We start from the raw sequence: 25,144 nt of genomic DNA on the forward strand, positions 1-25,144 counted from the left end.
AAGGAAATTTGTGTATCCCTGTCCTGTGCTTTCTTTACGCAAGGGTAATGCGACTGTGTATGTGGCATTATGCAAGAATTATCTGGTGGCAGAAATAGGTGTATTTTTCTCAGTGTATTGGCGTGCGCTACGGTTTCTTGCAGTTACAGCTATTGGAGCACACATACGTGTAGTTTTTCGCGGTTCTTTTCTCCTTTCACGGCTTTTACTCAGAATGTAGATGAGGGGAAACAGTCAGCATCCAGGTAGAGCAGGAGAAAGCCGCTCGGCAGAGGAGAGAGTTCATGAGAATGGAATTTGTTTGTTTTTTGTTATATGTTGAGTGTTAGTATTCGCTTTCCTCGATATGTTGAGGAAGTCAGCCGTTATAGGTATTTGTGCAGAAATGCTGGTATCTGAGTGTGTGGAGTAGAAATTCCTATAAAGCACCTCTCCTTGTGCATTCCTGAGCTGCTGTGTGCGCGCGCGTGCTTCTTTTTCCTGGATTGCGACGTCATGATGGCATGTTGGGGCTTGTTTAGCAGTGTTGCAATTTTACCCGCCGCTATTATCTTGTTATCTTGTGTTAGCCGCGTAGCGATGTCCAGTGACTCTGCTATTATTCCTGAGGTCTTAAGCCTTTTCCCTGCTCACCTAAGGAAATTTGTGTATCCCTGTCCTGTGCTTTCTTTGCGACAATGCGTCTGTGTATGTGGCACTATCAGATACCAGACATGAGTGTCTTTTTCTTGGTTTATTGGCATATGCTTCAGTTTTTTTTAAAGTCAAGCACAAGTGCGCGCAATTTTTCGCTGCTCTCTTCCTCAGATCACCGATTTTACGAAGAAGACAGTCGCATGGTACAGCTGAGAAGAGGGTTTCTCTGATTGATCTCTTGTTTGATTTTGTTGGGTGTTCGATATGTTGAGGAAGTCAGCTGTTAAAGGTATCCGTGAAGAAATGCTTGCACCTGAGCGCAAGATAGGAATTCCTGAAGCACGACACCCTCAGTGTAAATTAATTATGTTGGATATGAGTCTGCTTCCCTGCATGACAAGGCTGAAATGGGAAGAGAGAAAAAATTGGAGCGCTTCATTAGTAGCGATCCAAGTAATAGGGCAATTATAGTTTTCATAGAAAGTTGGGTTCCTAAAATTATAGTTTAGTTGTAGTTTTTCTAAACTGCAATGCAATAATCATTAATATAGTATAGGAATGCTATCGTGTTCCCGTAAAGGCGTTCTGTCTTGTGCTTTGGAATGCGCGAATAGAACTTTGCTCGCAGCCTTTCCCGCCTTTATGCTCGCAATGCACGAATGGAACTTTGCCCACCCGGCTTCCGCGCCTTTTTTGCTCGCAGGTGTAGCCTCAGACAACGAATGTATGAGCATAGAAAGGGTCACGTATTACATAAGCCTGGAGGTGATGTTGAGTGGTCTCACTTATTATTTTAAAAGAGCAGTGGCAGTTTACTGTAATTCTAATGACCATGATGAGCCTTTGGGGTGAAAATCGTTAATATGCGGGGTGCTTTTTTGTTGAATTTTAATGAGAGAATCAATGTCATTAAGAGTAGGACAAAGGAAATAATCTTGCGATTCAATAATTAATAGGAGTCTTTGCCGCTGTCTTCTTCTTCAGACAGGATGTGATGACGTCACGCAGTCTGTAGCAATGCATTGACCGTCACTGGAAAAAAGTGTGGCAATAGAAAAATAGTGTGTATTGCCCTGGACGGATTTATGATGTGCACTGTTTTTGAACAAGAGGAGTGCGTGTGCTTGGAAATAGTTTGATGCTGGTTTCCTTCTTTGTTTCTTTTCGCTTTTTCCCCCTTGTTGTCTGACAAACATGCGCTGACATGCCTGGGCTTGTTCTGACATGCTTTCCTTCTACATGTAGTTTTTTTCTTTTTGTACAAGGCATATTCTTGACGATAGTGCTGCCTTGAATGGGAGTAGAGCTATTCTTAATAATTTTGCGATTCATTTAGTTCAGAGAGTAACCGCGAGGGGGACAGGTGTGTGACTTTATGTCTTGCTGAACCATTTTTTTTTTTCCTGTACAGTAAGACTTTGGGAATGAAATGCTGCAATCTCCTCTTGTCTATGGTGCTCTTCTGCAATAGTTTCCTACGCAATCGTTATAGAAGAATAAATGAAATAATCTTGGGATAGTGATTCAATAAATAACAGGTGCCCTGTCTAGAGCGTACGCGTCCTTGAGCCACGCACCTGCATGATGACCGCATACCGAGAGACTATTGTTTCAGGTTGACCTTGTCTAGAGGAGCATTAGTGGAAAAAAACTGTGTAGCCCTGAGACAATAGGATGACGTTACGACCAATGAGAACGGCCTGCAGGGGGCGCAAGGATTCACTTCTCTCTTGGACACTGACGGGTCTCGACACGCAAATTCTGCTCCTGGTGTTGGCCGTCAGTGGAAGAGCGTAGCTTCGGTGGGGTTCTGTCTGCCTCTGATGGGGTGCGGATGTGTGGTTCGTCACTGGTGAATGGTGTTCGACGATGCAGGTGGATTTTGTGACGAGCGGATTTACAATGAGGGAATGCTGTGAACGGGAAAAATGATGGTGAGTGCCCTTTTTCACTCTGTTCAAGTGTTTGTTTTCCTCTGTTGCCCAGCAGTCGTACGATTTGTCCTGACGTGTCCTGATATGCCCCGATATGCATGCTTTCCTTTGTTGACGCTTAGTATTTTTTTCTTTTTTGACAAGGAACATTGTCGTCTTGACGATAGTGCTGCCCCGAGTTCTGCGCGCGTTGATTTGTTGAGTGCCTAGTCCTCTTATTAGCCATTGATGGAGTTACATGTTAGGATGTTTTGTTCTTTTGCAAGTCTCATTTAGTAAGACTTTGGAATTCCTACGATCAGTTTTCATGCATGGTGCTCTTCTGCAATAGTTTCCTATGCAATCGTTATAGAAGAATAAAGGAAATAATCTTGGGATAGTGATTCAATAAATAATAGGTCCCCTGTCTAGAGCGCACGCGTCCTTGAGCCACGCAGGTGCATGATGACGTCATACCGTGGCTTCACTGCAGATTGACCAAAGGAGCATTAGTGGAAAAAAACAGTGTAGCCCTGAGACAATAGGATGATGTCTGGACCAATGAGAACTGCCAGCAGGGGGCGCAGGAATGCTCTTCTCACTTAGCCTCACGACCAATGAGAACGGCCAGCAGGGGGCGCAGGAATGCTCTTCTCTCTTAGCCTCTCGCAGGTGGCGGTAGGAGCGCGCAGAGGGCGCTACGAGCGCGCGCATGCGTAGCACCCGTAGAGTGGCGCTTACGTCAGTCCACCTCTGGCTCTCGTTTGGAGAAGACGTGCGGTCGTTCGCTCCGTCGTCACTTGATCCCTGGCTGTCGACGAGAGCAGTCGCATCGGTCTGCGCTCCTGCTGTGGTGAGGTGATTTGTTGCGTAACTAATGCTTTCGTCAACTTTGTTCCCGCTTTGTTTGTGATTTTCGTGCCAGTGCTGGTTGCTGTTGTCCGGGCATTCCCGCCATTTTCTATCATCTTCTGCCTTGGGACCGGGAGTAGCGCTGGCGTGATTCTTAATAATTTTGTTGTGAGATTAGTTGAGAAAGTAACCGCTAGGGGGTGCAGCTGCGGGGCTTTATACAGCAGAAAAACCATTACGAGTCAGTTTCTGCCTGCCTCTCGGATGGAGCAGTCGCATGGTTCTGCGCTCCTGTTGTGGTGGGATCATTTGTTGTGTAACTAATTGTTTTTTCTTGTTAGCTATTGATGGTTTGCATACTCTTGCTTTCCCAGCCTCTGTATTACGAGTGTTTTTCTCCTTGCATGTCCAGAGCTCTCCTAACCTGCCCAGACATGCCATGATGACGTCACAGCTGACGTCACAGGATGTGCGGAACTGGTGCTGCGATGCTTTGCAACCTGCCTCAGTGCTCCGTCGCCCAGCGGCCTTTCCGGGCCGCTTTCTTCAAGACGATGTCGTTGATCTTCAACTAAACTCCTTCTCTCCACTCTATCTCTATCTTTTTATTTTATTTTCTATCTGTTTTTTTATTTTTTATCAGCTCAAGTAGCCGGAAACTCACATCTTCGTCTGGACGTCTCTTAGATGATCCCCAATTAGTGTAATGACTCTCTGGTGGGTCCTGATTAATGTGGGGGGTCCCAATTAGCTCTAATTGCTAATTAATGGCGTCCAGGCGAAGATGTCAGTTTCCGGATACTTGAGCTGATACATTACTACTACTAAGGAGATGCCCTAAGCGCCTCTCCCAATGCAAGCGAGCGTGCTGTGACCCGCGCATGGCATTGTGGTTAGTTGCCCACACACGTGACCCATAAACGTCACGGCAAGACGTCATAAGACATGGCGTCCTTCATGTCCGCGGCGTATATTTCCTGAATACAGAGACGAGCTGCGGCCTAATAACTTGTTTCCGCTTTCATAACATCTTAGAAGTTATCACACCCGTTGAAACACAAGATAGATCATCTCGGTGTGGAAGCAATGGATCACAAATCGCTAGAAGACGTACGTACGTCATCGTGACATTGCCTGGCTTCTCTTCTGTTTTGCTCAACTTTTGCTGTGATTTATCACGCGGCAAATGTTGAAACAACCGATAACCTTCAAAGTATTGTGCGAATGTACTCCTTGAAGGTAAGACGTTTGCTGAAGGTGAGGTTTGCTAAGCTTCCAATCCTCCGAGCAGACCGCCATAACGCCGAAACATGTGGGGATCATGTGACCGGGCAACTAGATGGGCGTGGTATTGCCAGGAGCGACCGCTAGAGGGGTCCCACGGCCCTCCGATCTTATAGCCCTCTCCTTAGTTTCTTACCTCCATGGCCCTTACCGAGCGCCAATGTTGCGCCATCTCTTACGAGAGAGCAGAAGCTTCAAGGTCGTAGCTCTACCGGAAGAAGCAGACGACAGCGGCTCACGTATCCCGAGCCGAGCGCTACCGATGCGCCATCTATTAAGCAAGAGCAGAGGCTGCAGCGCTCCGCCTCCCGAGTTATCCTATTGGTGCGCCATTTGGGGGCGGAGCCTCCCTCGCTCTTGGTCAGCAAAGTCAAGGATAGTCGGCGGCACTAGGTATCGGGCTAGGCCACAGAGTTACAGTCCGGTATGTAGAGAACGAGCAGAAAAAATGCTGTCTCCGTCACTTGAACGTAGGGCGCATAGGGCTCAAACTGATGAGGCACCGTGGTGCGCGCTTCAGTTTTTTTTCCGCATCCGCTCTGATTTGAAGTCCGAAATTTGTACAAATGTTCATCACAAAGATGTGGCTTTCACACAAAAAATATGTAAAAAAAATGAATGACCTCGACGGACGTGCTTGCCTGAATTGAGATGAAATCACCCTATAAGTACCTTGGAACTACAACAGCATCAAACCAAAAATAGAATACCGTCCTTGATTATATTTGTGGTTGTGCGTTTCAGAAACATTGTGCTCTGAGAAGGAAGTGTAAACAAGCATTGTCTAGCGTTAATCCAACAGCATATAAGACATCCATTCGCAGATTCCTGGAATACGCTGCAACACTTTGGGACCCGTCAGCGTAAACAAACATTAACAAAATAGAGCCTATACAGAGAATGTCGACATGATTTTTTTACTCGAAATAAAAGGATTAAATTATACTTCAAAACTTACACGAAGGGCGAACATAGAGCGATTGAACGTCCAAAGGAAATCGTACAGGTTGGGGTTTTTCTGCTTAGTGTACAATGGTTTTCTAGGTATTGACCCTGCATGTTATCTTCACCTACTTGTGCGCCAGTCACTGAGACTCAGTCACTCAAAAGCAGTCCATCCCCAGAAGGCATCCACTGATAATTCAAGTATTATTATTATTTATTTATTTATTTTTTTTTTGCCGAAACATCCTCCCTCTGAACCAACACTCCCCCAGTATTGTGTCCCTTGGATCCGCTGAGGTCCATGTTAACCAAATAGAGATGCATAATGTAAAAACCCCGAGACTAGAGAACACGAAGGGACAGACACAACACGACATGTCTGTCCCTTCGTGTTCCCTAGTCTCAGGGTTTTTACATTATGCATCATCTTCACCAGCTCGCTTGCTTCTTAGCCATTTCTTCATTGTCAAATAGAAATGTTCCATTCATAAATATGTTCTCTACTTTCAGGTTGTGGTTAACAGCAGCCTTTCTTGTGGTTTGTGTCGTTGTTGTTGTGGGCTATCTGAGGACGACCGTGTTTGAATATAGGACATCACTGATTAACGTGCCAGCTTCACCTGTTTTCTATCTTCACCGAAGTCGTTCTAGGGTAGTTTCATTTTAAATCGAACAACGGATGAAAGTCGTATTTTTTAATTCGCCCAGAAAAAATATATGTTAGAGGACAGCTCAAACGAAGCAAATCGCACCACGTGCGACGCTCGTGCGTGGGGTAGTTTCCGCGAGGAAGAGGAGGAAAGTCTGAGGCTGCTTGAGCGCGCTTTTTTCTGGACCGCCTTTGACGGGATCTAGCACCGCTGATTTTATGCCTAGGAACTGGAGGTTTTTGGTGATTATAGGCTGCACCATAGACACTGTCGACAGACACCCACAGAACTCTGACGGCCACAGATTTCCTGTTAAAAAATGTCAAACTTTGCGTAAACGTTCAAAAAGGCCAAACTTTGTTACCAATTTGCTTCATCACGGAACGTCTGAGGACATCGAGCTTAGTGCCATTCGATAGGACGTTGAAAGACCTTTCGTGCTGTATAAAGGTCATTTTTCTCAGTCCAGTGCTTTCTGTGTTATTAGCTTGAGAATCGCACATGGTAGGCGAAAATTGCCAATGTTGCATCTCAATTTTCTCAAAAATGCCATCTTCGATTTCTTTGATTATTTTTTAAAAGGTGGCGTCATGCCTCTACTTTACACGCCATGTGAGATAATCTTTTATTTTTACCCAAGAGACGCGCAGCGATTTTTTTTGTCAGGCTGGGTCCACGAGGCTGCGGCCTTGCGCGCCCCACCTACGAGCACGCGACCTTCAACCTCTTCTTTGCTACAGGTCCCCCGCTGACGCAGAAATGAATGGCCACAGTGCGTGAGCTTGTTGTAGTGTCCCCAGAGCATCACTTTACGTTTACCCAATGGTCTCCCAGTTCCGTCAGGCTCATTCAAACCGTGGGCGAGCACGCATGAGTTGCTGTGCGCCCTTGACGAGAAGCCCCAGTCCTCGAACATATCGACAAAGTAGTGAGAAGAAACGAAGCGCTTCGTAAAGATGTTTATCCAGTGGTAACATCGTAGCTTTTATTTCAGGTTGCCACCAGTTCCCCAAGCAGTGTGAAAGTCACATCCGTTTCATTGGTTAAAGACCGTTGTGGAAGTTTCGCAAAACGTAAAATGTGTCCATTGCGAGACCCCTGCAGGTGATGGATGCAACCATTGGATTAGCATCATCCGATAGGTTTAGATATGACCTTTCACATGGTATAAAGTGACTGGGTTCAAGCGCACGGATGCCAAAAGGATTACTGAAGACCACACCGAGGGTTTAAGGTACCTACGGCTACCGGAAACGAGAGATTTTAGTTGTGCATTGTTCTGTCGGAAATTTTGATTCCCACGGTGGCACTGACACAGCTCGTGGAGGGCGAACGTGTTATACTTGTGAGCAGCAACATACTGTCATCACAGTGGTCTTACGGGCTTTGTATATAGTACTCGGCGTGGTTCCGAAATAACGCTACGGGGCATAAAACTAATTAAAGGTAGCATGCACAGCTTCGGAACTATCACTTATTGCGCCCAAGCTAAGAAACGGCTGCAACCAGGCGGCCACAAATTTGTATTCTCACGTGTTGTAACTTTCTGTCCCCTGTGGCCGTAGTTCTGCCTTCCTAATATTAACTCGCACGACAGCCTCATAGCGTGCGTATGTACATTTCCTCAAGCACATGTGCGGGAGAATAGTGAATATGCGCACGTGCATTCGCACACGTCGTGCGTCCCATGAAAGTGCGTAATAGCAAGTTCAAGGCGCCCACGAAAGTATTGCCCTGCGTCTCCAAAGGAAAACATAAACATAGGCACCATAAGTGCAAAATAAGTACAGAATGCAATATCTGGGCAATAAATTACAAAGCAAAGACTACGAAGCAAAGCGCGCTCGTAAACATACGAGGAGCGCCTGTGTGTGGAAAAATCGCTCCACGGAAAGGTAGCCCAGCGTCTCAATCAAAAAGAGAAAAGGTACCTACCTTACCAGCAGCGCAAAGTACAGGCATAATTCTGCCCCTGTGGAATAAATCGTAAAAATATTCTGGCGTTTTAGAAATAATTAAGATCGAACATGCAAAATTTTCGCGTACCACTCATGGTTTTGCGATACTAGCCGGACGAAAAATGCGCTAGAACCCAGTCACTTTATATCATGTGAAAGGTCCTGTAAAGCTTTCGGATGATACTAATCCAATGGTGGCAGCCATCATCTGCAGGGGTCTCGCAATGGGAACATTTTACGTTTTTCGAAACTTCCACAACGTTTTTTTACCAATGAAAAGGATGTGAATTTCACACTGCCTGGGGGACTGGCGGCAACCTGAAACAAAAGCTACTATGTTGCCACTGGATCAAGATCTTTACGAAGCGCTTCGTTTCTTCTCACTACTTTGTCGGTATGTTCGCGGACTGGGGCTTCTCGTCAAGGGCGCACAGGCAACTCATGTACTCCCCCTCTGTTTGAATGAGCTTGACGGAACTGGGAGACCATTGGGTAAACGTAAAGTAACGCTCTGGGGATACTACAACAAGCTCACGAAGTGCGGTCATTGATTACTCCGTCAGCGGGAGACCTGTAGCAAAGAAGAGGTTGAAGGTCGCGTGCCCGTGGATGGGGCGCGCAAGGCTGCAGTCTCGTGGACCATGCCTGACGAAAAAAATCGCTGCGCGTCTCTCAGGTAAAAATAAAAGATTGTCTCACTTGGAGTCTAAAGTAGAGACATGACGCCACTTTTTCAAAAATAATGAAGGAAATCGAAGATGGCATTTTTGAGAAAATTGAGATGCAACATTGGCAATTTTCGCCTACCATGTGCGATTCTCAAGCTAATAACACAGAAAGCACTGGACTGAGAAAAATGAACTTTATACAGCACGAAAGTTGTTTCAACGTCCTATCGAATGGCACTAAGCTCGATATCCTCAGACGTTCCGTCATGAAAGTAGTAATGTATCAGCTCAAGTATCCGGAAACTGACATCTTCGCCTGGACGCCATTAATTAGCAATTAGAGCTAATTGGGACCCCCCACATTAATCAGGACCCACCAGGGAGTCATTACACTAATTGGGGATCATCTAAGACACGTCCAGACAACTGTGTGAGTTTCCGGCTACTTGAGCTGATAAAAAATAAAAAAATAGGTAGAAAATAAAATAAAAAGATAGAGATAGAGTGGAGAGAAGGAGTTTAGTTGAAGATGAACGACGCCATCTTGTAGAAAGCGGTCCGGAACGGCCGCTGACTGTCGCTGGGCGACGGAGCACGGAGGCAGGTTGCAAAGCATCGCAGCACCAGTTCCGGACATCCTGTGACGTCAATGTGACGTCATCATGGCATGTCTGGGCAAGTTAGGACAGCTCTGGACATGCAAGGAGAAAAACACTCGTAATACAGAGGCTGGGAAAGCAAGAGTATGCAAACCATCAATAGCTAACAACAAAAAAAAAATAGTTACACAACAAATGAGCCCACCAGAACAGGAGCGCAGAACCATGCGACTGCTCCATCCGAGAGGCAGGCAGAAACTGACTCGTAATGGTTTTTGTCCTGTATAAACCCCGCAGCTGCACCCCCCAGCGGTTACTTTCTCAACTAATCTCACAACAAAATTATTAAGAATCACGCCAGCGCTACTCCAGGTCCCAAGGCAGAAGATGATAGAAAATGGCGGGAATGCCCGGACAACAGCATCCAGCACCCGACGTGCACGGGCACGAAAATCGCAAACAAAGCGGGAACAAAGTTGGCGAAATCATTAGTTACACAACAAATCACCTCACCACAGTAGGAGCGCAGACCGATGCGACTGCTCTCGTCGACAGCCAGGGATCAAGTGACGACGGAGCGAACGACCGCACGTCTTCTCCCAACGAGAGCCAGAGGTGGACTGACGTAAGCGCCACTCTACGGGTGCTACGCATGCGCGCGCTCGTAGCGCCCTCTGCGCGCTCCTACCGCCACCTGCGAGAGGCTAAGAGAGAAGAGCATTCCTGCGCCCCCTGCTGGCCGTTCTCATTGGTCGTGAGGCTAAGTGAGAAGAGCATTCCTGCGCCCCCTGCTGGCAGTTCTCATTGGTCCAGACATCATCCTATTCTCTCAGGGCTACACTGTTTTTTTCCACTAATGCTCCTTTGGTCAATCTGCAGTGAAGCCACGGTATGACGTCATCATGCACCTGCGTGGCTCAAGGACGCGTGCGCTCTAGACAGGGGACCTATTATTTATTGAATCACTATCCCAAGATTATTTCCTTTATTCTTCTATAACGATTGCATAGGAAACTATTGCAGAAGAGCACCATGCATGAAAACTGATCGTAGGAATGTGATGAGAACGTGAGGAATGTGATAGAAATGAGACTTGCAAAAGAACAAAACATCCTAACATGTAACTCCATCAACGGCTAATAAGAGGACTAGGCACTCAACAAATCAACGCGCGCAGAACTCAGGGCAGCACTATCGTCAAGACGACAATGTTCCTTGTCAAAAAAAGACAAAATACAAAGCGTTAACAAAGGAAAGCATGCATATCGGGGCATGTCAGGACACGTCAGGACAAATTCGCACGACTGTTGGGCAACAGAGGAAAACGAACACTTGAACAGAGTGAAAAAGGCACTCATCATCATTTTTCCCGTTCACAGCATTCCCTCATTGTAAATCCGCTCCTCACAAAATCCACCTGCATCGTCGAACACCATTCACCAGTGACGAACCATACATCCGCACCCCATCAGAGGCAGACAGAACCCCGCCTAAGCTACGCTCTTCCACTGACGGCCAACGCCAGGATCATAATTACCGTGTCTACACCCGCCAGTGTCCAAGAGAGAAGTGAATCCTTGCGCCCCCTGCAGGCCAGTCTCATTGGTCGTGACGGCATCCTATTGTCTCAGGGCTACCCTGTTTTTTTCCACTAATGCTCCTCTAGACAAGGTCAACCTGCAGTGAAGCCACGGTATGACGTCATCTTGCAGGTGCGTGGCTCAAGAACGCGCACGCTCTAGACATGGGACCCGTTATTTATTGAATCACTATCCCTAGATTATTTCCTTTATTCTTCTATAACGATTGCATAGGGACCTATTGCAGAAGAGCACCATAGAAAAGAGGAGATTATAGCATTTCATTCCCAAAGTCTTACTGTACAGGGAAAAAATGGTGCAGCAAGGCATGTTCATCCCACCCGAGAGCCAGGTAGATAATTGAATAATGATGCTTTGTTCCTCCTGAATAAAGTCACACACCTGTCCCCCTCGCGGTTACTCTCTGAACTAAATGAATCGCAAAAGTATTAAGAATAGCACTATTCCCATTCAAGGCAGCACTATCGTCAAGAATATTCCTTGTACAAAAAGAAAAAAACTACATGTAGAAGGAAAGCATGTCAGAACAAGCCCAGGCATGTTAGCGCATGTTTGTCAGACAACAAGGGGGGAAAAGCGAAAAGAAACAAAGAAGGAAACCAGCATCAAACTATTTCCAAGCACACACATTCCTCTTGTTCAAAAACAGTGCTCATCATAAATCTGTCCAGGGGAATACACACCATTTTGCTACACTTTTTTCAGTAAGAGTCAACGCATTGCTACAGACTGCGTGACATCATCACATCCTGTCTGAAGAAGACACCGGCAAAGGCTCCTATTAATTATTGAATCGCAAGATTATTTCCTTTGTCCTACTCTGAATGACATTGATTCTCTCATTAAAATTCAACAAAAAAGCACCCCGCATATCAACTATTTTCACCCCAAAGGCTCATCATGGTCATTAGAATTACAGTAAACTACCACTGCTCCTTAAAATAATAAGTGAGACCACTCAACGTCACCTCCAGGCTTATGTAATACATGACCCTTTCTATGCTCATACATTCGTTGTCTGAGGCTACACCTGCGAGCAAAAACGCGCGGAAGCCGGGTGGGCAAAGTTCCATTCGCGCATTGCGAGCATAAAAGCGGGAAAGCCTGGGAGCAAAGTTCTATTCGCGCACTGCAAAGCACAAGACAGAACGCCTTTACGGGAACACGATAGCATTCCTATACTATATTAATGATTATTGCATTGCAGTTTCGAAAAGCTTCTACAAAACTATAATTTTAGGAGCCCAACTTTCTATGGAAACTATAATTGCCCTATTACTTGGATCGCTACTAATGAAGCGCTCCAATTTTTTCTCTCTTCCCATTTCAGCCTTGTCATGAAGTGAAGCCGACTCACATCCAAAATAATTAATTTACACTGAGGGTGCCGTGCTTCAGGAATTCCTATCCTGCGTTCAGATGCAAGCATTTCTTCACGGATACCTTTAACAGCTGACTTCCTCAACATACCGAGCTCCTATCAACATCTAACAAACAATCAGAGAAACCCACTTCTCAGCTGCACCATGCGACTTTCTTCTGCGTAAAATCGGTGATTTGAGGAAGAGAGCAGCGAAAAATTGCGCGCACTTGTGCTTGACTTAAAAAACCTGAAGCATATGCCAATAAACCAAGAAAAAGTCACTCATGTCTGGTATGTGATAGTGCCACATACACAGACGCATTGCCCTTGCGTAAAGAAGGTACAGGACAGGGATACACAAATTTCCTTAGGTGTGCAGGGAAAAGGCTTAAGACCTCAGGTCACCACACATCGCCACGCGGCTAGCACAACATGACACCAACAACATACTAGCAGCGGGTAAAATTGCAACACTGCTAAACAAGTCCAGACATGCCACGATGACGCCACAAATCAGGAAAAAAAAGCACACGCATGCACGCACAGGGGACAACGCATTAAACACACGGAGCGCTCAGGAATAATCGTAGCGTTACCGCACATCGCTACGAAGCTCAACGTCCAACACAAGACGACAACAACAACAAGATATTAACGAAGGGTAAAAATTGCAACACTGAACAAGTCCAGACATGCGACATCGCATACAAAACACTGCTCATCGGGGAAAAGGCCTAAGCCCGCGGCGGATCATCATAGAGCATACACAACTTCATTTTTCTACTTCGCGTAAACTAAACGCGGTCTGCTTGAAAAACGACGTACAAATTTTCTTAAGGAGCAGAGAAATATAGAAATTTCTACTCCGTGCTCAGATACCAGCATTTCTGCTCAAAAACCTGCAAAATTAAGCACTGCTTACTTCGTCAAGATATCGAACACCCAACAAAATCAAACAAACAACCCCACTTCCACTGGTAGAACACTATTCAGCTTTTACGCAGGAGGCTTTCTTCTACATAAAAAATAGAGAAAATAAGAAAAAAAGCAGCGAAATATTACACGCACTTTTGCTTGACTTAAAAAACCTGAAGCATATGCCAATAAACCAAGAAAAAGACACTCATGTCTGGTATATGATAGTGCCACATACACAGACGCATTACCCTTGCGTAAAGAAAGCACAGGACAGGGATACACAAATTTCCTTCAGTGAGCAGGGAAAAGGCTTAAGCCGTACCGCCTAGGAATAATCGGAGAATCACCGCTTATCGCTACGCGGCTAGCACAACATGACAGCAACAAGGTATCAGCGAAGGGTAAAAATTGCAGCAAGAAAGACACTACTGAACAAGTCTAGACATGCGACATCGAATGCCAAAACACTGGTGATCGGGGAAAAGGGCTAAGCCTGCGGCGGATCATCATAGAGCATACATAAGTTCATTTCGCGTAAACTAAACGCGGTCTGCTTGGAAAACGACGTACAAAGTTTCTTAGGGAGCAGAGAAATATAGCAATTTCTACTCCGTGCTCAGATACCAGCATTTCTGCTCAAAAACCTGCAAAATTAAGCACTGCTTACTTCATCAAGATATCGAACACCCAACAAAATCAAACAAACAACCCCACTTCCACTGATAGAACACTATTCAGCTTTTACGCAGGAGGCTTTCTTCTACATAAAAGTAGAGAAAATAAGAAAACAGCAGCGAAAAATTACACGCACTTTTGCTCGCATAGCAATAAGAGAAAAAAATAAAATAAAATATCGACACACACGCTAATAAACTGTGACAAAGACACCCATTTCTGCTATCAGATAATTATTGCATAATGCTAAATACTCATTTGCATTGTCCCTGCGTGAAGAAAGCACAGGGCAGGGATACACAATTTATCTTAAGCGAGCAGGGAAAGTCACTTCTACTCGAACAGCTTAATACCATAAAGTCTGAATTTTTGCAAAGCAAATAAAGCTTGAACAGCGCTACGAACGTGACAGACACATACTAACAAACAAACAAACAAACAAACAAACAAACAAACAAACAAACAAACAAACAAACAAACAAACAAACAAACAAACAAACAAACAAACAAACACTTCTATTCATTTCTATTGATAAAGGCGTAAACCACACTACAAGAACAAAGCACGCTGCTTCAGGAAAGCGTATCAAATGCATCGCAACAGGACCGGCTCTCATAAAATAGCCTGCCCAAAACGAAGACTTCACCAGGTTCGCGAGGTAATTCCATTAAAAACGCTCTCGGTCTATCCTACATATAGCAATGCAAACGCGACTGCCCTTATTTTTTAAACCACTATTTCACGCAATAGTACATAAATGTATCACTCGTGTCACATGAAAAAGCACACACTTACTTGTCAAGTGGGATCCCTGGTTCAGGAAAGCGCGCGCGCCCGCGAGCACTCACATTTTCACAATCACACACTCACATTTTCACAATCACAAACACAAAGTCTATTCTCACAACCACATAAATCCATATTATTCCTCAGGTCAATAATTATCCTACCATCGTCAAAAGATGGCTCACTCTTGTATGCGATCGCAAAGCGATAGGTCCTCGTTCCGGATGTAATAGGATATCGCCACTCGGCCGACGCGAACCAAAAAAGAAAGAAAGGAATGCGCGTTCGCTATACCTCCACAAAGAAAACGGTGCCGTGCTTCTACGCAGCGCTCATCATCGTACAGGAGTGAATTGTCTTCTTCGTTTTCCTTTTATTTTCTTGCACCCATATATTTTGCAAGAATACTATAGAGCAGAACGGACAAATGTGAACATCATTCGCTAGACACTGTAGCTCTCATCATTTTTAAACCAAACCACTTAACATGTGTTCATAGGTCTTCACTAAATAGGTGAGCCGATAATGACTCAAAATGAAATGAAATCAAATAAAATAATCATTCCAGCATCGCTGGCTGCAAGCTTGGGTACCCTGCTTGGGTCTGCTGGCGCTGGAATAAAATATTTATCGCGAGGGTACTACAATGGTGAGCTCTGCTGCTGTTTAAGTGATAAAACAGTGCGCCTGCTCGGGGAAAGGGATCGCGCGCGTCCAAACCGCGAGGCCCGCGTTGCGCTCGCACGGGGAATCGCGCGCGTCGCGTCCCGAGAACGGGTCCGCGCGCGGCTCGCGTGGGGCGCGGTTCGGGAGCACTGTTTTATCACTTAAACAGCAGCAGAGCTCACCATTGTAGTACCCTCGCGATAAATCTTTTATTCCAGCGCCAGCAGACCCAAGCAGGGTACCCAAGCTTGCAGCCAGCGATGCTGGAATGATTATTTTATTTGATTTCATTTCATTTTGAGTCATTATCGGCTCACCTATTTAGTGAAGACCTATGAACACATGTTAAGTGGTTTGGTTTAAAAATGATGAGAGCTACAGTGTCTAGCGAATGATGTTCACATTTGTCCGTTCTGCTCTATAGTATTCTTGCAAAATATATGGGTGCAAGAAAATAAAAGGAAAACGAAGAAGACAATTCACTCCTGTACGATGATGAGCGCTGCGTAGAAGCACGGCACCGTTTTCTTTGTGGAGGTATAGCGAACGCGCATTCCTTTCTTTCTTTTTTGGTTCGCGTCGGCCGAGTGGCGATATCCTATTACATCCGGAACGAGGACCTATCGCTTTGCGATCGCATACAAGAGTGAGCCATCTTTTGACGATGGTAGGATAATTATTGACCTGAGGAATAATATGGATTTATGTGGTTGTGAGAATAGACTTTGTGTTTGTGATTGTGAAAATGTGAGTGTGTGATTGTGAAAATGTGAGTGCTCGCGGGCGCGCGCGCTTTCCTGAACCAGGGATCCCACTTGACAAGTAAGTGTGTGCTTTTTCATGTGACACGAGTGATACATTTATGTACTATTGCGTGAAATAGTGGTTTAAAAAATAAGGGCAGTCGCGTTTGCATTGCTATATGTAGGATAGACCGAGAGCGTTTTTAATGGAATTACCTCGCGAACCTGGTGAAGTCTTCGTTTTGGGCAGGCTATTTTATGAGAGCCGGTCCTGTTGCGATGCATTTGATACGCTTTCCTGAAGCAGCGTGCTTTGTTCTTGTAGTGTGGTTTACGCCTTTATCAATAGAAATGAATAGAAGTGTTTGTTTGTTTGTTTGTTTGTTTGTTTGTTTGTTTGTTTGTTTGTTTGTTTGTTTGTTTGTTTGTTTGTTTGTTTGTTTGTATGTTTGTTTGTTTGTTTGTTTGTTTGTTAGTATGTGTCTGTCACGTTCGTAGCGCTGTTCAAGCTTTATTTGCTTTGCAAAAATTCAGACTTTATGGTATTAAGCTGTTCGAGTAGAAGTGACTTTCCCTGCTCGCTTAAGATAAATTGTGTATCCCTGCCCTGTGCTTTCTTCACGCAGGGACAATGCAAATGAGTATTTAGCATTATGCAATAATTATCTGATAGCAGAAATGGGTGTCTTTGTCACAGTTTATTAGCGTGTGTGTCGATATTTTATTTTATTTTTTTCTCTTATTGCTATGCGAGCAAAAGTGCGTGTAATTTTTCGCTGCTGTTTTCTTATTTTCTCTACTTTTATGTAGAAGAAAGCCTCCTGCGTAAAAGCTGAATAGTGTTCTATCAGTGGAAGTGGGGTTGTTTGTTTGATTTTGTTGGGTGTTCGATATCTTGATGAAGTAAGCAGTGCTTAATTTTGCAGGTTTTTGAGCAGAAATGCTGGTATCTGAGCACGGAGTAGAAATTGCTATATTTCTCTGCTCCCTAAGAAACTTTGTACGTCGTTTTCCAAGCAGACCGCGTTTAGTTTACGCGAAATGAACTTATGTATGCTCTATGATGATCCGCCGCAGGCTTAGCCCTTTTCCCCGATCACCAGTGTTTTGGCATTCGATGTCGCATGTCTAGACTTGTTCAGTAGTGTCTTTCTTGCTGCAATTTTTACCCTTCGCTGATACCTTGTTGCTGTCATGTTGTGCTAGCCGCGTAGCGATAAGCGGTGATTCTCCGATTATTCCTAGGCGGTACGGCTTAAGCCTTTTCCCTGCTCACTGAAGGAAATTTGTGTATCCCTGTCCTGTGCTTTCTTTACGCAAGGGTAATGCGTCTGTGTATGTGGCACTATCATATACCAGACATGAGTGTCTTTTTCTTGGTTTATTGGCATATGCTTCAGGTTTTTTAAGTCAAGCAAAAGTGCGTGTAATATTTCGCTGCTTTTTTTCTTATTTTCTCTATTTTTTATGTAGAAGAAAGCCTCCTGCGTAAAAGCTGAATAGTGTTCTACCAGTGGAAGTGGGGTTGTTTGTTTGATTTTGTTGGGTGTTCGATATCTTGACGAAGTAAGCAGTGCTTAATTTTGCAGGTTTTTGAGCAGAAATGCTGGTATCTGAGCACGGAGTAGAAATTTCTATATTTCTCTGCTCCTTAAGAAAATTTGTACGTCGTTTTTCAAGCAGACCGCGTTTAGTTTACGCGAAGTAGAAAAATGAAGTTGTGTATGCTCTATGATGATCCGCCGCGGGCTTAGGCCTTTTCCCCGATGAGCAGTGTTTTGTATGCGATGTCGCATGTCTGGACTTGTTCAGTGTTGCAATTTTTACCCTTCGTTAATATCTTGTTGTTGTTGTCGTCTTGTGTTAGACGTTGAGCTTCGTAGCGATGTGCGGTAACGCTACGATTATTCCTGAGCGCTCCGTGTGTTTAATGCGTTGTCCCCTGTGCGTGCATGCGTGTGCTTTTTTTTCCTGATTTGTGGCGTCATCGTGGCATGTCTGGACTTGTTTAGCAGTGTTGCAATTTTACCCGCTGCTAGTATGTTGTTGGTGTCATGTTGTGCTAGCCGCGTGGCGATGTGTGGTGACCTGAGGTCTTAAGCCTTTTCCCTGCACACCTAAGGAAATTTGTGTATCCCTGTCCTGTACCTTCTTTACGCAAGGGCAATGCGTCTGTGTATGTGGCACTATCACATACCAGACATGAGTGACTTTTTCTTGGTTTATTGGCATATGCTTCAGGTTTTTTAAGTCAAGCACAAGTGCGCGCAATTTTTCGCTGCTCTCTTCCTCAAATCACCGATTTTACGCAGAAGAAAGTCGCATGGTGCAGCTGAGAAGTGGGTTTCTCTGATTGTTTGTTAGATGTTGATAGGAGCTCGGTATGTTGAGGAAGTCAGCTGTTAAAGGTATCCGTGAAGAAATGCTTGCATCTGAACGCAGGATAGGAATTCCTGAAGCACGGCACCCTCAGTGTAAATTAATTATTTTGGATGTGAGTCGGCTTCACTTCATGACAAGGCTGAAATGGGAAGAGAGAAAAAATTGGAGCGCTTCATTAGTAGCGATCCAAGTAATAGGGCAATTATAGTTTCCATAGAAAGTTGGGCTCCTAAAATTATAGTTTTGTAGAAGCTTTTCGAAACTGCAATGCAATAATCATTAATATAGTATAGGAATGCTATCGTGTTCCCGTAAAGGCGTTCTGTCTTGTGCTTTGCAGTGCGCGAATAGAACTTTGCTCCCAGGCTTTCCCGCTTTTATGCTCGCAATGCGCGAATGGAACTTTGCCCACCCGGCTTCCGCGCGTTTTTGCTCGCAGGTGTAGCCTCAGACAACGAATGTATGAGCATAGAAAGGGTCATGTATTACATAAGCCTGGAGGTGACGTTGAGTGGTCTCACTTATTATTTTAAGGAGCAGTGGTAGTTTACTGTAATTCTAATGACCATGATGAGCCTTTGGGGTGAAAATAGTTGATATGCGGGGTGCTTTTTTGTTGAATTTTAATGAGAGAATCAATGTCATTCAGAGTAGGACAAAGGAAATAATCTTGCGATTCAATAATTAATAGGAGCCTTTGCCGGTGTCTTCTTCAGACAGGATGTGATGATGTCACGCAGTCTGTAGCAATGCGTTGACTCTTACTGAAAAAAGTGTAGCAAAATGGTGTGTATTCCCCTGGACAGATTTATGATGAGCACTGTTTTTGAACAAGAGGAATGTGTGTGCTTGGAAATAGTTTGATGCTGGTTTCCTTCTTTGTTTCTTTTCGCTTTTCCCCCCTTGTTGTCTGACAAACATGCGCTAACATGCCTGGGCTTGTTCTGACATGCTTTCCTTCTACATGTAGTTTTTTTCTTTTTGTACAAGGAATATTCTTGACGATAGTGCTGCCTTGAATGGGAATAGTGCTATTCTTAATACTTTTGCGATTCATTTAGTTCAGAGAGTAACCGCGAGGGGGACAGGTGTGTGACTTTATTCAGGAGGAACAAAGCATCATTATTCAATTATCTACCTGGCTCTCGGGTGGGATGAACATGCCTTGCTGCACCATTTTTTCCCTGTACAGTAAGACTTTGGGAATGAAATGCTATAATCTCCTCTTTTCTATGGTGCTCTTCTGCAATAGGTCCCTATGCAATCGTTATAGAAGAATAAAGGAAATAATCTAGGGATAGTGATTCAATAAATAACGGGTCCCATGTCTAGAGCGTGCGCGTTCTTGAGCCACGCACCTGCAAGATGACGTCATACCGTGGCTTCACTGCAGGTTGACCTTGTCTAGAGGAGCATTAGTGGAAAAAAACAGGGTAGCCCTGAGACAATAGGATGCCGTCACGACCAATGAGACTGGCCTGCAGGGGGCGCAAGGATTCACTTCTCTCTTGGACACTGGCGGGTGTAGACACGGTAATTATGATCCTGGCGTTGGCCGTCAGTGGAAGAGCGTAGCTTAGGCGGGGTTCTGTCTGCCTCTGATGGGGTGCGGATGTATGGTTCGTCACTGGTGAATGGTGTTCGACGATGCAGGTGGATTTTGTGAGGAGCGGATTTACAATGAGGGAATGCTGTGAACGGGAAAAATGATGATGAGTGCCTTTTTCACTCTGTTCAAGTGTTCGTTTTCCTCTGTTGCCCAACAGTCGTGCGAATTTGTCCTGACGTGTCCTGACATGCCCCGATATGCATGCTTTCCTTTGTTAACGCTTTGTATTTTGTCTTTTTTTGACAAGGAACATTGTCGTCTTGACGATAGTGCTGCCCTGAGTTCTGCGCGCGTTGATTTGTTGAGTGCCTAGTCCTCTTATTAGCCGTTGATGGAGTTACATGTTAGGATGTTTTGTTCTTTTGCAAGTCTCATTTAGTAAGACTTTGGAATTCCTACGATCAGTTTTCATGCATGGTGCTCTTCTGCAATAGTTTCCTATGCAATCGTTATAGAAGAATAAAGGAAATAATCTTGGGATAGTGATTCAATAAATAATAGGTCCCCTGTCTAGAGCGCACGCGTCCTTGAGCCACGCAGGTGCATGATGACGTCATACCGTGGCTTCACTGCAGATTGACCAAAGGAGCATTAGTGGAAAAAAACAGTGTAGCCCTGAGAGAATAGGATGATGTCTGGACCAATGAGAACTGCCAGCAGGGGGCGCAGGAATGCTCTTCTCACTTAGCCTCACGACCAATGAGAACGGCCAGCAGGGGGCGCAGGAATGCTCTTCTCTCTTAGCCTCTCGCAGGTGGCGGTAGGAGCGCGCAGAGGGCGCTACGAGCGCGCGCATGCGTAGCACCCGTAGAGTGGCGCTTACGTCAGTCCACCTCTGGCTCTCGTTGGGAGAAGACGTGCGGTCGTTCGCTCCGTCGTCACTTGATCCCTGGCTGTCGACGAGAGCAGTCGCATCGGTCTGCGCTCCTACTGTGGTGAGGTGATTTGTTGTGTAACTAATGATTTCGCCAACTTTGTTCCCGCTTTGTTTGCGATTTTCGTGCCCGTGCACGTCGGGTGCTGGATGCTGTTGTCCGGGCATTCCCGCCATTTTCTATCATCTTCTGCCTTGGGACCTGGAGTAGCGCTGGCGTGATTCTTAATAATTTTGTTGTGAGATTAGTTGAGAAAGTAACCGCTGGGGGGTGCAGCTGCGGGGTTTATACAGGACAAAAACCATTACGAGTCAGTTTCTGCCTGCCTCTCGGATGGAGCAGTCGCATGGTTCTGCGCTCCTGTTCTGGTGGGCTCATTTGTTGTGTAACTATTTTTTTTTTGTTGTTAGCTATTGATGGTTTGCATACTCTTGCTTTCCCAGCCTCTGTATTACGAGTGTTTTTCTCCTTGCATGTCCAGAGCTGTCCTAACTTGCCCAGACATGCCATGATGACGTCACATTGACGTCACAGGATGTCCGGAACTGGTGCTGCGATGCTTTGCAACCTGCCTCCGTGCTCCGTCGCCCAGCGACAGTCAGCGGCCGTTCCGGACCGCTTTCTACAAGATGGCGTCGTTCATCTTCAACTAAACTCCTTCTCTCCACTCTATCTCTATCTTTTTATTTTATTTTCTACCTATTTTTTTATTTTTTATCAGCTCAAGTAGCCGGAAACTCACACAGTTGTCTGGACGTGTCTTAGATGATCCCCAATTAGTGTAATGACTCCCTGGTGGGTCCTGATTAATGTGGGGGGTCCCAATTAGCTCTAATTGCTAATTAATGGCGTCCAGGCGAAGATGTCAGTTTCCGGATACTTGAGCTGATACATTACTACTCATGAAGAAAATTGATAACAAAGTTTGGCCTTTTTGAACGTTTACGCCAAGTTCGGCATTTTTTAAGAGAAAATATGTGGCAATCAGAATTCGGTGGGTGGCTGTCGACAGTGTCTATGGTACAGCCTACAATCACACAAAAACTCCAGTTCCTAGGCAGAAAATCAGCGGTGCTAAATCCCGTCAAAGTAGGTCCAGAAGAAAGCGCGCTCAAGCAGCTTCAGACTTTCCTCCTCTCCCACGCGGAAACTACTCCACGCACGGGCGTCGCACGTGGTGTGATTTGCGTCGTTGGAGCTGTCGTCTAACATATATATTTTTCTAGGCGAATTAAAAAATACGACTTTCACATGTTGTTCGATTTACAATGAAACTACCCTCTAGCGAATTCAATGCATACATTAGCGACGGTATAGATTTGCGGGGTGGGCGCGCTGTAACACAAAATGAAGCGACGTTGGCTAGTTTATTGTCAGGTGAAACCTATATAGTGCTGTAGTGACGCCAAGGTTGGTCCAAGTTTGCTGACTGCTCGTCCCTGCTCGTGTTCTAGGCGGTATCAGCATTAGACTGTGCTGATTTCGGGTGTTAAACACCTGGTATTTTGAAGCTGTGGAATCTTAATTGTGAGGTGCCGGGATAATAGCCCTCCTGCTTGCCCGAATCATTCACAGGAGTCACCGAACAATTGGTATCGATAGCTACCGGTCCGACAGACTTCCCCATACATTTTTGTTGATTATTAGTTTCTGCTTGGATGTACCGTTGGGGACACGGTTAGCTAAAATCACCTGTCAGTAGTTCCACAGCCCATGTTAGCTAAGTTGTGCTTGAAAGTGTTGTGCGAATATTGTATTTGAAGGTGGACCATGTGCTGCACGTGTTTTTTACTCAAAAGAAATAGTCATGCCACACCTGGATATTTGAGATGGGATACATCATGGAGTGCTGATTTTAGACAGCAGTGTCCCCGACAGTACATCCAAGGTTTTGTCTATCTCTGGAAGGACCTTGTAGCCTTGAACATCGATCTGAGCCTACATATCTGTAGGCTTGTATATCTGGGTGATGTATACACCGTTTTCCCGTGGACGCCACCATATTGAAAGCGCAGCGCCGCCTAGCCGGGTGATCACGTTGCAAACTGTTCACCGCCAAAGTCAAGGAAAAGAAAGCACACGTTACGTGTGCTACCTCCCTGGTATCGCTTTCATCCTTGCTGGCTTGGGCAGGCTGCGAACCTGCCGGGTGTGAAACTGGCTGAAATCGGTGTATATAACCAACCAGGTATGTGTAACAACATACTTTGGCTTAGTGGAGGGTCTCTCATTATGTCTTTCCAGGTTAGGAATTATGCTTATATCAGCCAGCCTCGTCGAGATGAGACGGGCCTACAAAGCGCACGGACCGAATGCCTACAGCGATGCCATCACGGAGGTAGCAGAATACATTGGAAACACCTCCAATGTACGTATTTTGATGTTGCACTCCCAATTCCAAATTAAGGATAGTGTGTTTTTGGTTTTAATTTTATTTCTTCGTCTACACTGTCAAATACTGGATGTTTTCGGAGTCGTATGCATTCAGCAACTTGTCATATTTATGAAGAAGGGAAACAGAGCATACACTATTTGATCACCCTCGCATGGCGACCATGGCAGAAACATGTAACAACTAGAGCTGGGTGACTGGGTCATTTAAACCCATAAGAAAAAGTGTACACAAAACATTGCAGTGACGATCGCAAATAAGGTTGTCGCGGAAGACGTTGCGGAGTGCCCGTTTATGCTCTCGGACTTTTCCGATGCCCAATGAACTGCAATGCATAACGGGAATTTCATTACTTGGGGATACCAATCACAAATTCCGCTTTGCTCCTGATCAGTTGAATTATGACAGTTCAATGAAACTCACCAGCAGCAACTCGGCATTTTGAGGTTTGTGTTGTGTTTCTCCTTCTACGTCAAATTGAGTTATCAACCAGAACATTTCTTGCCTAATTCTGCGGGAAACAGCGCATGAGGTACGCTCTCCCTCCGAGGGCTCCACTTTTGGCCTTATGTGGTTGGGGAGAAGTTTGGAGGAGATGCCTCACTGCTGTGGAAGGGATCCGTGTACAAACCAGAGAGTCGAACCGAACCCGAACCTGAACCGAAAGCCGTTATCAACCGTTATTTTTGGCCCAACCGGAACTGAACCGAACCGAAATAGTCGACGCCATCTTGGAGCTGAACCGAACCGGAACTGAACCGTTAAAAAATACCGGTAACCGGTTCAAATAACGGTTCATACGGAACTAAGGGCGGAACTTTGCATGTCGTGCATGAACATAAAAAAATATTCTTTTATTAGCTTCGCAGCCTTCCTCTTGCTTGCCGAAAAAGTCGTGCCCTGCAGGAAGGCTGTGGATGTTCTCGGGTCGTGAAATAACAACAACAACAACAACTTGATTTTAAGATGATGAATGAAAAATTATGAGTGAGGATGAATCAGGAGTTATGACTAAAACCTGTTATGACTACTAATGTCTAAGACACACACAACAATATATATAAGAATTAGGGATCAACGACAGTTTCGGGTAGCATTCAGGAAGTGACATATATTATAATGATATACTAATCAACCTGAGCTATGCAGGGTGTCCACCCTAATTGCAGAAATGATCGCTGACACATAGCGCATTCCAAGAAAAAGTGACTGCTCTCCTATGACGTTTGTGTTACAAATGTTTGTAACACAAACGTCATAGGAGAGCTGTTATTTTTTCTTTGACATCGCTATGCGTTAGGGATAATTTCTACGGTTATCGTGGACATCCTGTTTAGATATGCGAGTAGGCGGACCAACCGCTGGATATGTCGTCGGCCGTGGGACTTCCGGTCTATCAAATTTTGTATTATTCGTTTGTTTTTTCTTCGGCGACATCGTAGCATGGCGGCGGTCTGTGATAAACGATAACGCGCCTTTTACATAAAGACCGCGGGCTCAGAATCGCACCATTCCAATCCAACTACCATGAAGCGTCGTTTGCTGATTAACGTGTATCCGCGTCTCGTGACTGGGAATCAATATATCAATATCAATATCAATGACTTAAATGGCTTAGGCCAAGTTGG

At 45.1% G+C, this 25,144-nt stretch overlaps 1 protein-coding gene across 1 annotated transcript in view; it reads left to right on the forward strand.

Moving 5' to 3' along the window:
* Window positions 1-25,144, forward strand: part of LOC135383963 (uncharacterized) — a 298,299-nt gene that overhangs the window by 71,860 nt on the left and 201,295 nt on the right. The window contains exon 5 of the mRNA XM_064613239.1: window positions 23,369-23,492. Coding sequence (XP_064469309.1) covers window positions 23,369-23,492 — 124 coding nt within the window. The remainder of the gene's footprint in view (window positions 1-23,368; window positions 23,493-25,144) is intronic.

Source organism: Ornithodoros turicata, chromosome 1, assembly GCF_037126465.1.
Source record: "Ornithodoros turicata isolate Travis chromosome 1, ASM3712646v1, whole genome shotgun sequence".
Taxonomy (NCBI): domain Eukaryota; kingdom Metazoa; phylum Arthropoda; class Arachnida; order Ixodida; family Argasidae; genus Ornithodoros; species Ornithodoros turicata.